This window comes from Maylandia zebra, linkage group LG17 (genome assembly GCF_041146795.1).
Source record: "Maylandia zebra isolate NMK-2024a linkage group LG17, Mzebra_GT3a, whole genome shotgun sequence".
NCBI classification, from domain to species: domain Eukaryota; kingdom Metazoa; phylum Chordata; class Actinopteri; order Cichliformes; family Cichlidae; genus Maylandia; species Maylandia zebra.
In genome coordinates, this window is record NC_135183.1 from 5688467 (window position 1) to 5701843 (window position 13377).

The following is a 13377-nucleotide window of genomic DNA, read 5'->3' on the forward strand; positions in this document are numbered from 1 at the left end:
TATTAATTCCATACTGATAAATGTTTAAAAAATGTGGTCTGGAATGTATTTTTTTCACCTTCTAAACTACATAACATAGGATTCAAAAATAATAACTAACCTATAATAAAAACAAAGTCTGTATCCCTTGCCATCCAATCACTTCGTCATGCTTCCATAAGTTAACAGAAAATAAAACAGAGCCAGGTTAATGAACAGTCTATGAAAATACTTTTATCTTTTGACTCATTGTGTTGTGGCTTAGACACAAGTCATATGATTATGACAAAAGTAACGGATTGAATGTGAATCATCTGAAACAGAAAGTAAAATTTAAGTCTTTTGTAGAATTGGGCACCACTTAAATGATCTTTTAATTGCTTGACTTTCCTTAGACCCTTATAATGGATTAATACTGCTGTCAGAACCCAGTACTTCTTGGTCTTACAGCATTAATAATTAAACTGTAATTGAGCTATAGCTAAAAGTTGTTGATCAGTAGACCAATTATTTGTTAACTGATTAATCATTTGAGCTGATTATAAACCCATAATGAAATGGGTGAGGAGCTAAAAAGGATTTTTTTTAACTGACAGGATAAACATAGGGGATCCCCAAAATAAGATGGATATTATTATCATTATTTTGAATTATGAAGCAAAGCTACTTTGTAGAGCCAACTGTAAACTGCAAATGAGCTGAATAGGTTCCCTTTAAAAAACTTGTCTTGGGCACCGAATGTACTTGACATTTGAATAGAATTCAACTGAAAAAGAAAGAAAAGGTATTGAGATGGTGAGAGAAACCACATCATCCGGTGGGGTGTGAGGCCCAGACTAGGGAAGGCAATTGTGTGGCCTGTGTACTCAGTCACAGGTAGGACCATTTGACTTCCTTTAGTTTGATTCTGATATAATAGGTTGATTCCAGCAGTCTACTGGCAAGCACTGGTTTACAAAATTTGTCCCATGAAGGACTTTGGATTTTGGTCTTTGCAAACACTGACAATGTAGGCTATGCTCTTATTTGCACGTGTAGCACTGGAGCTCCATCTGATAATCCAAGTAACATTTTAATTGCACTCCATAAAACTCATAAACACCTGTGCTTGCTTGAATGCAGCTATAGTACATGTATGCAACAGTAGAATGTCATAGGGGGGGAAAAAAGCTCTTTTTTTCCATTTTCACTTTCTTGATATTCACATGAATTTGTTCCCATGGTGCTTTTAATCCATATTTAAATCCATTTTAAATCAGACAGTCTTAGTTTTCAGTAGTTAGGGAAAAGTGACCAGTGATTTCATCATTTTGGATTCATTGTGGATGGTTAATGCATGAACTGTAAGTTATACAGTAATGTAAAGTGTGCATTTAGCGCCCTATGCTGCCTAAGTGATCCACACAACATTTCAAATGTAATTGAGTTTATAGGAACGTAAGTAAAAACATGTCTAGCCTGTATAATAGTCTGTATTATGTTGACCTGTGTGGACATATCACAGACATAAGGATGTCGGTGGGAAATGTGTTTTTCGTTATACAACATATACTTGGGGAAATCAGGAAATGGTTTCGTCCCATAGTTTGTCCACCTCCAACTCTGTTGTTCGTAATACTTTGAGCACAGGTAGCAAAGTATGCATCACATGCTGAGCATGTCTTGACATTAACTTTTCTAACAAATATCTTAACTACATTGCCTCATCATTTTCCACATTCAACAGAACTCGTCAATACCTGATACAACGTGAATAGAACTCACTTCTCCAATAGAATAAGAACCTGAATTGCAGTTAGAGGAGTCCCGTCAAGCACTTTGCAGATATATTGCTAGTGGTTTTCACACATGAATCATATCAGGGCATTGCTCAAAGTATTCCTTTCTCAGTGTAGTGAACAATATAGTTTCCTTTAAATGTGTTACTATTAGAAATGCTGGAAAAAAAGAACTGTTAATTACTTTATTGTTACACTTGGACACACGCGCAATTGGACTTTGTATTTGGGTTGGGAGTTGGGAGGTTAATGGCAGTTTAATGGGATTGGTTTTGACTTTTGCATTGTCACACATAGATGGATAATGTTGAGAAAGGTTAGGGCTACAGTGCTTGTGTCAAGTATGACTCCTGTCTGCAGAACATCACAGGGGAACATTAACGACAAGGCTGGTGGTGACTAATACATCCACTGTTGCAGCTTTAAGGCAACACATTCTGTCTTTTTTTTTTCTATGAAAATGTGGGCACAAGTAGAGGCATTCTTTGTTCTGACTTTTGTGAAGACTTTTAATTTTAACTACACCTCAGAAAATTCAGCTTTTACTGTCAGACAATCGTAACATCATAAACTCTTCCAAGGTCTTGTTTTGTTCAGTGAAAAAAAAATGCTTCAGACATAATGTAGACGTGAAGTTACCGAGGGAACCAGCGCTTAACAATTTGTTTTTTCAACTGCTGTGGAAAGTAGTGGCGTAATCATTGCAAAAGCCTCATCGAACTGGTGTCACAAGTTTGCTGCCATGTCATTTGTGTTTGCTTTATGATAAACTTCATGATAAACTGTGTTTATCATTAGGATGAACTTTGTTTGTTGTAAAATGTATTTCTCATAGATACATCTTGTGCATTTTTACATTTTAATATGAAACAAAAAAGGGATAGTGACTTTCTAAAGTACTGATGATAACTGAAGTAATAATAATAATAATAATAATAATGGATTGCATATATATAGCGCTTTTCTAGGCACCCAAAGCGCTTTACAGTTCCACTATTCATTCACTCTCACATTCACACACTCAGTGCTCAGAGGAACACTGCCTGAGTTACAAATAAAAAGAATGAGTCATTGAAATTCTCTTCTTAAGAAACTCAGCTGTAACAGTGATGAAAAGTGATGAGAAATTATAAGTGCTAGATGAAAGCTGGTGTAGGGGAAACAAGCTTAATGCGGGGGATATGGCATTGAGTGGAATTATTAAACACCACCACCAATAATAATAACAGTAAACGGATATGAGCTTGATAGGGATATATAGCGTTAGGAGGTCAGCATTATGAAGCGTAGCCCTAGAATGATTAATAAATGGAAGTTTTTCTCTTTTAAGTAGCTAAAAGAAACTTTAGAAGGGAAATTTTCTCTAAATAGAGGCTACAAAGAGACTGAGACGTAAATAGATAAACAAACGCAATTAAATGTTAAATATTTATTTTTAATGCTACAATAAAAAAACAAAGAAATATGATTAACGAATGACTCTGAAACGAGAGCATGCAGGGAAAAATGTGCAGCATAGTTGATAAATGCAGCAATACAGTGAATTTTTAATTGTATCAATACAGAAAACTGAGTTAACTGAGAACAAGGCTAGTTATGGTACTGCTGTGTGCCTAAGCTGGGTGCTGAGTTGTGGTGAGGTGGGATTGCTGGAATGTCAGCTTCTTGCAGGATGTTGATATCTCTCGGTAAACAAAAAACTCAAAGTTGCTCAAGCTCATCATGGCGTATACGTGAAGTATTGGCAGCAAATTCCAGAAACCAAATATTATTTTGTGCTTTGCTCCTGATGACCTTTTTGTTCTTAATTTGTCAAGTGAGGCTTAATTCAGTCTTTAAGGTTAAATTCAAGTTTGTCTTTTTTTCCAATAATCGTTGCTCCCGTGCCTGGGCTTTTATGCAATATTTTATTTAGAAGTGTGTTGTATTCCATGCTGAATAATAGTTAATTGTTTTGTTAATTGTGTATGTTGAGAGCAGAAGTTCTTGTGGTGAAAAACTGACAATCAGAATACTTTAATAATCACTGAGGAAATTATGTAGACAAACAGTCTAAGTACTAAGTAAAGGACAAAGAAATAAATAAGAAAAAAGTGCAAGTAAAGAGAAAAAGCAGGAGCAACTGAAACAGGCTGCATGCTGGTTGATGTATGTGCACTTGACTCAAGCATTGCATGGTTAAAGCCCTTCCCCACTTGCTGTACGGGAATCTGCTAGAAAGTGCTGTGATTTCAAATCTCGTGGCTCTCTGGGGTCTTAAAACACATACTCTCTTGGTTTGTTGGTCTGCTTCTGTAGTGAGAACGTGTTGTCCTGTTGGAAGATGTGAAGAACATCCAGGCCACCTGGGTTGGCTGGAAGACTGTTTACTTAGCCTAGCAGGGTGAAGGACACTGTCTCAGCTGAACTCTGGACACGCACACATACATATACACTGATATGCACACACTCATCCCCCTCCCTTTCCAAACGCCTTCGACGCTTATTCCCTTCCAATGCTGACGGTGGATCAAGGAGACCAGCGCACAGGCTGCAGGCCCGGATGTACTGTCTAAATCGGCTGTCTCTCACCCTTTACCCACCCCTGTTGCTTGTCATGTGTTTCTTTGGCGTATTTAGAGTTTTTTTTTCATGTGCAGAGGTGTTTTTTTCTGTTCTCAAACTGATCTCCCTGTTGAAGCTCAGTCTGGGGGGAGTTATTTTTTTTCTCCTTATCTTTCCTCATGTGGTGCATTTTCCATTGTTATACCTCTGTGACCTGTCTTCCCCATGTGATGTTTGTGTAATGTATGTATGGTCAGAAGGGTAAGTCGGCGCTGGCAAAGGTCGGCAGCCTTAACCCAATTTCCTTCGGGGTCAACCTTCAGGATCAATAAAGTTTTATTGAATTGAATTGAATTGAATTGAACATGTCATAGTAGTGGTTCTCCTGGGCTCTGCCAACATTAAATAATCTATATAGCACGTAGACCATGTTGTTCAAAAAAAGAATTGGTGAAAATGTGACACTTTACATTTTAAATCCTAAACCTAACCTGTTCTGTTCAGCACATCTTATTATGATAGGCATGATTTCAACAAGGTGCTAGAAAAATTCCTCAGAGTTGTTTGTTCTTATTAGAGATGGACCGATCCGATATTACGTATCGGTATCGGTCCGATACTGACCTAAATTACTGGATCGGATATCGGAGAAAAATAAAAAATGTAATCCGATCCATTAAATATCACGAAAGCACCTCGCAAAACTTGCAACACGCCGTAACTCACCTCAGAACGTTAGCAGTCGGAGCAGTATGCATCACGTGATAGAGCAGCTGTGGCATGCCGGACCTGTTGGTGGTCTGGATAGCATGTGGAGCTTCGCTAGCAACCTGGCATTTCATCTCCGACAAAGTTATCCCCGAGAGAAGTAAAGCAAGTGTGTAAGTCCATCTCTGAATGTTTGTAAAGCATTCCCACGTTAAGCTTAACAAGCGACTGCCTCTCGCTCTCCGGCTGCTACTTCAATCGTGAAACTGCTTAAATGATCAGCTGATCGGCTTTTCTGTCGCGAGTCCGTCTCTCTTGTTTGTTTTTGGCCCACTTTGCACCAGAAAGAGGAAACCAGCGGCTGAACAACAGCAGAACATTTAAGCTTGATAAGCTGTTGTTAGAATTTATTTAATATTACTTTCTACTCGAGGATCTTTTTCTACGTAGCTGACGCTGGTAACTGTGCAGGGGCGGATCTAGCAAAGTTTAGCCAGGGGGGCCGATAGGGCATGAACAGGGAAAAGGGGGCACAAAGACATACTTTTCTTTCTTATTCTCATTTAAAATGTCGAGCTTTTAATAAATAATTATCTGACACCCAAAGTTTTAATTTGATGTAAAATGAATAGAAGTCAATTACTGTATATAGTAACTATTAAGTCTAATATATACCCTAGTAAGCTATAGTACTTTTTACTTTGGGAAGGTACCATCTGTGCAGTCTGCAATTTTGTTGAAGAAAGATGTTGAATCTATTTAATATTTCTTGAAAAATAATTGATTTCTGTGCATTTTTTTTTCACACTGCATCAAATTAAGGTTGATTACGTCGATTAAGCATCATGAGGTGGCGCGTGAGGGGTGGTTCCTTATTTTTTATTTATTTATGTTTGTTGTTGCTGGGAGTTGGAACCCTATTAGTTAGGTTGCTTAATATTTACGCTAAGTACTCTTTAAAATACCAGAATAGGGAGGATGGTGTAGGTTTAAGTTTATTAGATTGATCAGTATTGCTGAACTATGAAATATTTTTTTTGTATACAGGTATAACAGAATAGCTTTAGTGTAGTTGTTGTTTTAAACTTGAGTATGAACTTGCAGACTTGCAAAATGCAGCAAGATATTTTAAAAAACAGTTTTGTTGATTAAAAAACACTATATCGGATTCATATCGGTATCGGCAGATATCCAAATTTATGATATCGGTATCGGTATCGGACATAAAAAAGTGGTATCGTGCCATCTCTAGTTCTTATTGACATGATTGCATCACTCCGCTATTGCAGAACAGTTGATTGCAAATCTTCCGTTCCACCACATCCCAAAAATGCTCTATTGGGTTGAGACCTACTAGTAGCTGTGAATGGCATTTGTGTACAGTGATCTCATTTTCATGTTTGGGAAATCTAAATGAAATGCATACATGGTGGTATATACAGGGATGGACAGCAGCAATACTCAGGTAGACTGTGGTATTTGAACAACGGTCAGTTAGTAATAATGACCCCTAAGTGCACTAAGAAAAGAAAATCCCCCACACCACCACTAGCAGCAGCAGCAGCCTGAATCTTTGGTTTAAGGCAGAACGGAAGGTTTTCCAAATTATGACCCAACCATCTGGAAGTTGCAGGACAAATAAAGGCTCACAAGACCAGACAGCATTTTTCCAATTTCCTATTGTCCAAGTTTGGTGAGCCCTGTGAATTGTAGCCTCAGTTTCCTGTTCTGAGCTTACAGGAGTGGTGCCCATTATGGTCTTCTGCTGCTTTAGCCTGCCAGCTTCAAGATTTCACATGTTGCTCTTCAAAGTATGCTCTTTTACATACCTTGGTTGTAACACGTTTTTATTTTAGTTACCGTTGCCTTCCCATCAAATCGAAGCAGTCTGGCCAATCAACACTGACAACTACAAGACACTTCTGCAGAACTGCCACTCAATGGATATTTTTTCTGTAAACCATAGACATGGTTCTGTTGAATATAAGTAATTGTCAGCCCAGCCTATGTGATATAAACATCCATGCCACTTAAGTCACCTTTTTTCACTTTGAACTTGAGCGGTTTGTCTTGACTGGCTGACTTTAAGACCAGGTTGCTGTTGTGTTCAATAACGTTATATAATTACTTATGCTGTAATGGGAATGACTGTTAAGTAACTGCAAAGTTAGTTCTTGTGGTGCTCTCAAGCTTATAATGATTTTATTTAGTAATTAGTTTAAGATAGTGAACTTCCTTTAAGGCAATACAACTAAGTAAGAAGAACTAAAGTTTGAAAAGCTGTGACCATTAGTAGAATATTGAATATAATTGAAGTTTTCAATGAGTTATCATGTGACTATGGTCACAATGTTATAGCATTAGAGCTGCCAGAGAACAAAAACTGTATATTAAAATATGTACAGAGTAACACATTACAAAATAACTAAAATATTAATTAGATTAAATATTATAGTTTGAATATGTGATCCCTGACAGTGGCAGAGGATGCAAAATATCTGTTCCTCAACTAGAAACAGGAAATAATCATTAGGAACCTGTGGTACATGAAGCTTGTATGAGTTGCCTGTTCTTCATTCTGTCAGCACAGTAAATTTTCACAGTTTTCCTCTCCACAGACCAAAATTTTAAGAATTTCCAAATGTGATTCTAACATTCCCACTTCCTACCCCTACCCCCTTTTTTCTGTTTTTTTTTTTTTTTTTTTTTTTTAATTTCACTTCTTTAGGGTCTGAATGCCAACTTTGTACGTGATGGAGTTGGGCAGGCAACTCTGTTTGAAGATGAGGAAACCTAGGAAACCCCAGACTTCTTCCTCACCTGCTTCCATTAAAGGCCTGGAAATCCACTTTTACAGACTTGACATTGACCCACTGAAATACCCAAAAGGCCACTACACTGCTGAGAACCTCTGCGTGGACGCTGCCAAGAAATGCTGTAAGTGGCTGACTTGTTTACAGAATTGTCATTTGCCAGTTCTTTGATTTAATCTTTTCCTGTTGCAGTAATTAAGAGTGTATTTTCCTTTTTTCTCTGTAACTGAATATAGTATATAGTAAAATGGGTTATCCAGATTCAAAAGACAAAAGCATAAAGTTATTAATAATGATTAGCTTTAATCTTATACCTATTGCGTGCAATCTTACATATGCTGACTGTCAAGTTTTAGATTTTGTCAAAATCAGAAAAGTATATTAAGCAAAAGTACACTTCTTTTTGTCTCTGTTTAAAAATAATAACAATAATAATGGATTGCATTTATATAGCGCTTTTCTAGGCAGCCAAAGTGCTTTACAATTCCACTATTCATTCACTCTCACATTCACACACTGGTGGAGGCAGCTACAGTTGTAGCCACAGCTGCCCTGGGGCAGACTGACAGAAGCGAGGCTGCCATATTGTGCCATCGGCCCCTCTGGCCATCACCAGTAGGCGGTAGGGTAAAGTGTCTTGCCCAAGGACACAACGACCAGGACAGAAAGAGCTGGGGATCGAACCGGCAACCTTCCGGTTACAGATGAGCTTCCCAACCCCCTGAACCACAGTTGTGGAACCAGATTATATTCGTTGTCTCTTAAACAGTCTCATTGCCTTTACATGTATGCACATTTATTTCTCTAACTAAACAATAATACTGTTAGCTGCCTAGCTTCCATTGTCACAATGGTGGGATTTCAAACTTGATACTGAGAACCAGGAACATACATGATACTTTATGGAACTTTGGTATTGAAAGGTACCAGAAGCTTCAGTTTTGGTGACATCCAGACAAATGTGAACAATGTTTAAATGTGAGGCTGTAAGAAGGAGTAAGAAAGATATCAATATCATCATTGCAGCTTTTTACCTGCAACAACTCACTTTCACCCAAGTGTGAAGTGAAAGTAAAAACATATGAAACATACGAAATAAAAGCTGTTGTTGCTGCTGTGCAAATGTAGCTCTGTAGTGTGAAATGTCTCCCAACTGCTGTCCTTTTACTGCCAGCTTCCTCCATGCTATGTTAGCACTCTGGCTAACAGCCAGTACTCTGCTGCCGTTGCATGGTGTAGTTAACTAAATAGAACTGAATTGAATAGAAATGTTGTAGATCAGTGCATTGTCTCCAGTATCTTATCCAGCTATTCGGGATCCAACCAGATATCTGATCCAGATATCAGACTGGCACATCCCAAGTCAGAACAACAGATGGACAGAGTGGAGCCTTTTCTACGAGTCATAAAACATTTCATCTTTTGCAACGATATAGTGGTCTATGCTCTCTATGTGTCTGTTTAGAAGCAGATTGTATTCCATATCTCTTAAACACTCTCTTTAAACAGGCTGTAATCCTCTTCCAATGTCATTATTCTAATAGCCTGACTATTGATCCCCCTCCCCCCTCCCCCTCTGCTTTTCTGTCTCTCAGCTATCTCTCCCTTGTGCCATAACCTATTTGCCCTGTACGATGAGCTCACTGGCACTTGGTATCCCCCAAACTACGAGTTCGAGGTCACAGATGAAACCAGTATCAAGTTCCACTATCGCATGAGGTAAGAATGATGTCACGGCAGCAAATGAGCGCTCTGGAGTAGGGATGGGTACCGATATCCGGTGCCATTATGGCACTGGTTCTGACATAAACGGTAGTAACCAGACCGAAAAGCAGCGCACATTTCGGTGCTTGTTTTTTTTTTTCCTGAGATGTCATACACTTTGGATTCTAGCCAATCATTTTACCTTTCCAAGGATAGTAGGCAGGCCCAGGTACGTACGTTCTTTTAGAGCAGAGCTACAGATCAAAAATGACCAAGGTGATGCGGTCAAAAGTCTGGCTGTACTTCACAGCAAAAGATGCAAACTCAGCAGCCTGCAACAAGTGCTTTAAGGTGATACTGTGCAAAGGAGGTAACACCTCAAATCTGATGAAACACCTGGCGACACATAGCGTTTTTTTTTTAAAGCCGAGAAATGCACCGTATTTGATAGCTTGCTACAAAACCTCACACCGAGCACATCTACTGCGGGTGTGGTAAATCTCCATTAGTGAGTTAGTGCGTATCGCCTCGTGCGTGCGGCTGGACGGTGCTTATCATTTTGCAGAAATAAAATAAAACCTAAACGATACCCATCCCTACTCTGGAGTTGAATACTCTAATTTTTTATCATATGTGAATTGTTTCCTGTATTGTATCAGAGGGTGTACATTTCGTGATACCAGAAGAGAATACTGCAAATAAAGTTAAACACTGCCAGGCTTTCTTTGCTTTAGTTGACTTGATAAATCTAAAACCCCAGCAGGAAGCAACGGGTTTCACATTATAAACTTTCTCTGTAAAGCAGCACAATTTGCTTCAGGCTCTGTGCATACTCACATAAAAAGGGGCATTTCATGGGTCATTCATGTTAATTATTTTATTGCTGAAAGTGCACTTGGGGCTATTGTTGGGTTTTTTTTGTTTTGTTTTTTTCGCTAAGGTGATGACTGCACATTAGAGCTCTGAACTGGAGACATTTAAAAATGAAATATTATTGCCCCATAACCTGACAAAGAAGATCAAAGGGAAATTATTTTTATTGACTGAACAGGTATTCTTAGCATGTGTTCTGTATTATGCAATGCAACACAGTTTGCAATTAATTCTATGGTTCTATTAAGGTACAGCTTAACAGTTTTCACATATAAAACATATTTCCCCTATAGCGACTCGACTGTATTTAGAACATGCCGTAAATGAAAGAGTCAGCTTGTGCTTTCAGCTGATTTTAAACCGTAACTGGTCAGGGGCAGGTTAACGTGGTCTTTCGCAACACATAATACTCTGACTTTAAGCTCGACATAGTTTGCTAAGCTGTAATCCCTCCTAGCTAATATGAGGGACTTGGTTGGGTCCCCTGACAACCCCCCTGATAACCAGCTAGGACAAGTTGCATACTGTATGATGCTCCGAGCCCGATAAAGCCTGACTCAAGAGGTATGGGCTAAAAAGCGAGATTATAGCTTACATCTCAGAGCATCATGCAGTATGCAACTTGTCCTAGCTGGTTATCAGGGGGTTGTCAGGGGACCCAACCAAGTCTTTACAGGCCAGACAGAATATTAGGTGCTGGAATCTGGGCATTGCAACTCAGGCAGAAATTAAAGACGGGAACCTTGACTTGCCTCCTCCTAGCTAGGAACACTGTCAATTAGGTATGGAATCTCTCCTCGCTTGTTGGGATAGAGCAGTGGTTCAAACTGTATTAAAGCAACCATGTCCCAAAAACCCAAAGACACTATTAAGACTAAATTATTTTGTTTCACTTTTGTTTAGCACAAGCTAAGAATTCAGACTTCTGGATAGGGCAGAATTGCTTCCTTATATGGTTTTTTCTGTACTTGTAAGCCATTCTGTGTGCTCTGATTTAAAACAAAAACTTGTCAGCATCAGACATTTTTTCATAAATACGAGTGCTCTTTAAGTAAGACGATAGGATAAGATATTTCACAATAATAGAATAGAATAAAAATGTCTGGACCAAATGATATATTTGTGATTGATTGGGGAGTTTGGTCATTTCTGGATTACAGCTTTAGTTTTTGCAGCGAGAATTTGTTGTTACTGTGGCGTGTTTTGAACCCCAAATTGAAATGAAACATTTGTTAGACCTTATTTAAAAAAAGAGAAAGGAAAGCCAACACAGGACTCAGCTGAAGGTCAAGGTGAGTGAGGGAGTTGTTTTGCTGCTCATAAAATAATATAGTCTTACAACAGCTATAAAAGGAACTAAAAATAGGAACAGAAAGCAGTTTGTTCGACCATTTCGCGTGATAATGGCAAAGTATTGCAACAGACTCGACCCAGTGAAGAATACTTCAGTGAAGAGTTTATTTTGCCAGTTTTTTAAAACCAGTAAAATAATGCCATATTTGTACTTGACTCTACTACCCCACTGTACTGTGCTACTCACAACTTGAGTAGCATGTCATGCAAAGAGGAAAAAAACCCACTGTGGTGTCAGTTACACTTCCTCTTTATCTGTGCTCTGTTTTGACAATAGCTAGTAGAGGGAAAATCAAGTGTACATAGAGCCTAACTGTGGTGCATATTTTGTGTATGAGCTTCTTGTATCAAAGTGCAGCCACCTAAAAACAAGTGAGTTATTATGATCATATCATGATATGAACATGGTCTAAACAAAGCACACACAAAGATAAAAATACCATCAGGATAGATTTATATAAGGTCAGAAAGTAGCAAAACAGAGCGTAGATGCAGATATTTTTTTTAAAAAGTTGTAATATTAGAGAATATCGGATGGCATATTTGACAGTATTAATATATCAGTTTGATCAGGTTTTATTAAATTCATGACCTTTTATTGAGCCCTCATTATTTGTTTTATTACTTCTTACTCTTCTTTTCATTCATTTTTCAGTGTTGCTTTGATTTAGGTTACTACTGTTTTGTGCATTGCCCTTTGTCTATTGTTGTTCTTTGAAGGATGTAGACAGATACATGGTGTACACGTATTTCCTCTGTAAAGCACAGGCTAGCTTTAAAATTGCTTCGTTTCAGAGAAAACAGGAAAACGGGTCAAAAAGTAAAAGAAAAAAAACAACAACCAAAAAACCAAAACCTCAAACCTGAGATGGTGGTGTCACTGCCCAGCACTGAAACGCTAACTGGAAAGTCAAATGGAGATGACAGATTAAAAGAGTAACAGAGTAAAAGTCAGCATGGACAGTTTTACATTTCAATCACTCATCATCAGTAATGTGATGCAGACCCACATAAAAAGAAAAACGAAGAAACCAAAGCCATAAATTCCCTCATGTGTATTTATGCTGTGCTGTTAACCAGTCCTCTATCTCTCTGCTGTCAGGTTTTATTTCAGAAACTGGCATAGCTCCATTGAAGGAGAGCCGTATGTCTGGAGGCACTGCATCAGTAAACTCAAAGGAAACAGCCCACAGAAAATACCAGAGGGAACACCGTTACTGGATGCTGACTCCTTGACTTACCTGTTTACTCAGGTTTGTGCTTGCAAGGTTTAGTTTAGACCCTGAATTATTATACTGGTTTTTGTATACACAAGCTTTTACCCATTTATTGTTGCATGTATCAAGAATATAATATCTCAGATCACAGAAAGATCCACTTTGACTCAACTTAACATTTGAATGTTTTTGGTGTGTTATTTTCTTCTTAGTTTTACTTTAAAATCCCATGAAAACACATTATCAATGAAAGCTCATTTTAAAACAACATCAGCTGGTACTCATGTTTTTTTTTTGTTTTTTTTTTGTTTTTTTACAGTGTGTACAATCAGTTTTCCATTAGAGTTCTGTTATGATCAGATGTGTTTGCTGTTTGTCTGATTATCTGCTAAGGATAAATGTATATTT

At 38.1% G+C, this 13377-nt stretch overlaps 1 protein-coding gene across 2 annotated transcripts in view; it reads left to right on the forward strand.

Annotated features, from left to right (window-relative positions):
- The window catches only part of jak1 (Janus kinase 1), a 31509-nt gene that overhangs the window by 1944 nt on the left and 16188 nt on the right, over positions 1–13377 (forward strand). For both annotated transcript variants that reach the window (XM_014412527.4, XM_014412528.4), the window contains exons 2-4: positions 7738–7946; positions 9418–9541; positions 12855–13005. In XM_014412527.4, the coding sequence (XP_014268013.3) occupies positions 7745–7946; positions 9418–9541; positions 12855–13005 (477 nt within the window). In that variant the 5' untranslated portion in view covers positions 7738–7744. The remainder of the gene's footprint in view (positions 1–7737; positions 7947–9417; positions 9542–12854; positions 13006–13377) is intronic.